At 44.6% G+C, this 2,372-nt stretch overlaps 1 protein-coding gene across 1 annotated transcript in view; it reads left to right on the top strand.

The window, feature by feature from the left end:
- The first annotated feature begins 379 nt into the window (after positions 1-379).
- Positions 380-2,372, top strand: part of PRR11 (proline rich 11) — a 3,814-nt gene continuing 1,821 nt past the window's right edge. The window contains exons 1-4 of the mRNA XM_009866805.1: positions 380-489; positions 1,091-1,244; positions 1,764-1,886; positions 2,196-2,372. The exon at positions 2,196-2,372 is cut by the window's right edge and continues 108 nt beyond it. Coding sequence (XP_009865107.1) covers positions 380-489; positions 1,091-1,244; positions 1,764-1,886; positions 2,196-2,372 — 564 coding nt within the window. The remainder of the gene's footprint in view (positions 490-1,090; positions 1,245-1,763; positions 1,887-2,195) is intronic.

The following is a 2,372-nucleotide window of genomic DNA, read 5'->3' on the forward strand; positions in this document are numbered from 1 at the left end:
GAAGGCCTGGGCCCCTCTCCCTGCGGCTCCTTCGTGCCCTCTGCCGCCGTTCCACGCAAACGGGAGTTTTCCCAACACAGCGGCTGTCACTTCAGCACCAAGCAAACCTCTCCGCGGAAGCCCGCATGAAATGGTACTTTTCTCGTTGCTCGCTCCTCTCTGCTGGATACAAATACACCCCAGCGGGTCACAGGAACTGCATCTGTTACAGGTTTTTGTCACTTTCTAGCAAGACGGCTGTGAATAACGTCTGGTTTCTGAGATGCAGCCCATGCTCTTCCCTACCTATTGGTGACACTTCTGTCCCCACGTGGGAGTGGGTATATTTCTATACATCAAATTTAAAACGTGTGGTTTTTTGGTTTTTTTTTCAACAGTAATGGCAAAGTATAAGAAATACAGACGAAAACGGAGAGCCCGAGCAAAATTTCTACTGGAAAAAAAAAAAGATGCTGCAAACCCCCCGGGCTCAGGTTGTCCTTCTCCAGGGTAAGAGAATCGGTTTGAACTTCTTTTAACTTCTGTTCTGGGTCTGCTGTTTGCTACAAACGGTTCGTGGAACTGAGGTGATGAGATTGTGTTTGGGGCTTATCTACATCCTGGTGTGGATGCTGTGGAGTTGTTTCCTCTTGTGTATCTTCCAGTACTCTATCCCTAACTAGATATTTAACTCAGGAAAGCAATTTGGATACAAGTGCACTGCAAATATGATTACTTTTTCCTCTCCTTTATTGAAATGTGCCTTTAGAATCATAGAATGGTTTTGGTTGGAAAAGACCTTTAAGATCATTGAGTCCAACCGTGGACCCAGCACTACCAAGCCGCCACTAAACCATGTCCCTGAGCACGACACCCACTGTCTTTTAAACCCCTCCAGGGATGGTGTCTCAGCTGCCTGCTCTGGCAGCCCGTTCCAGTGCCTGACAACTCTTTCAGGGGAGAGAGGGTTGGTCTCCTTTGTCATGTTTACGCTGTTGTCACCTGCTGTTGCTAGTACTTGTAATTTCCAGATGATTGGTGACAGTTAACCTTTTTGAAGGCTGAAATTATAGATGCCATCCTGACCTCATTCTGAAATGTTGTGTCCCAGGTCAGCAAGTGATCTTCCTCTGAACACGTCCTCTGTCCCAAGCCACCTGTCCTTGCTCTGGTCATTAGCCTTGCCCAGTGTAAAAAATGTGGTAAAACCCCTTACAACAACAGCATCATTTTTTTATTGTTGGTGCCAGAACACGGTTGCACAGGTAAGTTTTCTACTCCTCTGTTTTTGCCAATGTGTGAGGTTGTTCTTGGTGCTCAGATGCAGGATATTCAGTCAGGTTTGAGAACTAAGCTGTAAACTTTGTCTGTTGAAACATCTGAGGAATATTTAGTGTTTATTGTTGAAGGGATAAATATGAGAAGAGTATCAAGGCAATTTTGGACACTAAATGCATACGGGCAGTTGTAGGGTGTTTTAACTGGAATATCAGGAGGATTTGCAGTGACAGAGGGTGCAGTCTTCCATAGCAGAAATGATTGTGTGAGCTTTTCCGATCAAATGTGAATTTTACTTTAGGAATTCCTAGATGGAGTTAAGAGTTTGGTTTGAGAAATTCACTCTTTGAGTTCTTGCCAAGGAACTATTGGTGAAGTTTTGTTCATGTTGTACCTTTTCATTGACTACAATAAGACCTTGCAGTGGAACTTTCAATAGTAATTACAGCCTGTCTCTGGAAACATAACTTGGTGAAAACACTTGCCTGTTTTCTTTTTATGCTTAGAGTTTTAAGATGGTTAAAGATGCCATATTTCCATCACAAATCTACTTAAGGGAGCTAAATACATTCAGAGAGCAGCTGGAAAGGTTGGAAACTGAATTTTCCAGACTACAAGGAACACTCCAGGTCAGTCGCAGTCCCAGTGGGGCAGTGCAGTGTTTGCTTGTGTAAGCACATAAGGAACTGTGGTCAGGGCAGATCAACTGAAATCTGAAGAGCTCCCCATTGGGCAGCGTTTCACCTCTTCTTCACATTCAGCATTTCTAAAGTGTGGTTGCTTCATAGCTAGAGCAAACTCGTTTGCTAGCAAGCCTCATAAGTGGCTTTTTGTGTCTTTCTGGATCAACCGAAGGCAGAACCTTTGTTCTCTAATCTCTCTCCGGCTACTTTTGCCAGTGGATTTAATATTCTCTTATTTATTTATATTGTTTTCAGATGAATGGAGCTGCAGCCTTATCTTCAGAAAATTCTCTTTGTCAAAGGTGTAATAAACCAGTTCTGGGTGCTCCCGTACAAATGCAGACGGGGCCACCACCCTCAGTGTCTGAGCCTTCCGTGACACAGCTACAGCCCGTATCTGCACCCCCTCCACCTCTTCCTCCGCCGCCACCA

This window comes from Apaloderma vittatum, unplaced genomic scaffold, assembly GCF_000703405.1.
Source record: "Apaloderma vittatum isolate BGI_N311 unplaced genomic scaffold, ASM70340v1 scaffold18590, whole genome shotgun sequence".
Classification (NCBI taxonomy): Eukaryota; Metazoa; Chordata; class Aves; order Trogoniformes; family Trogonidae; genus Apaloderma; species Apaloderma vittatum.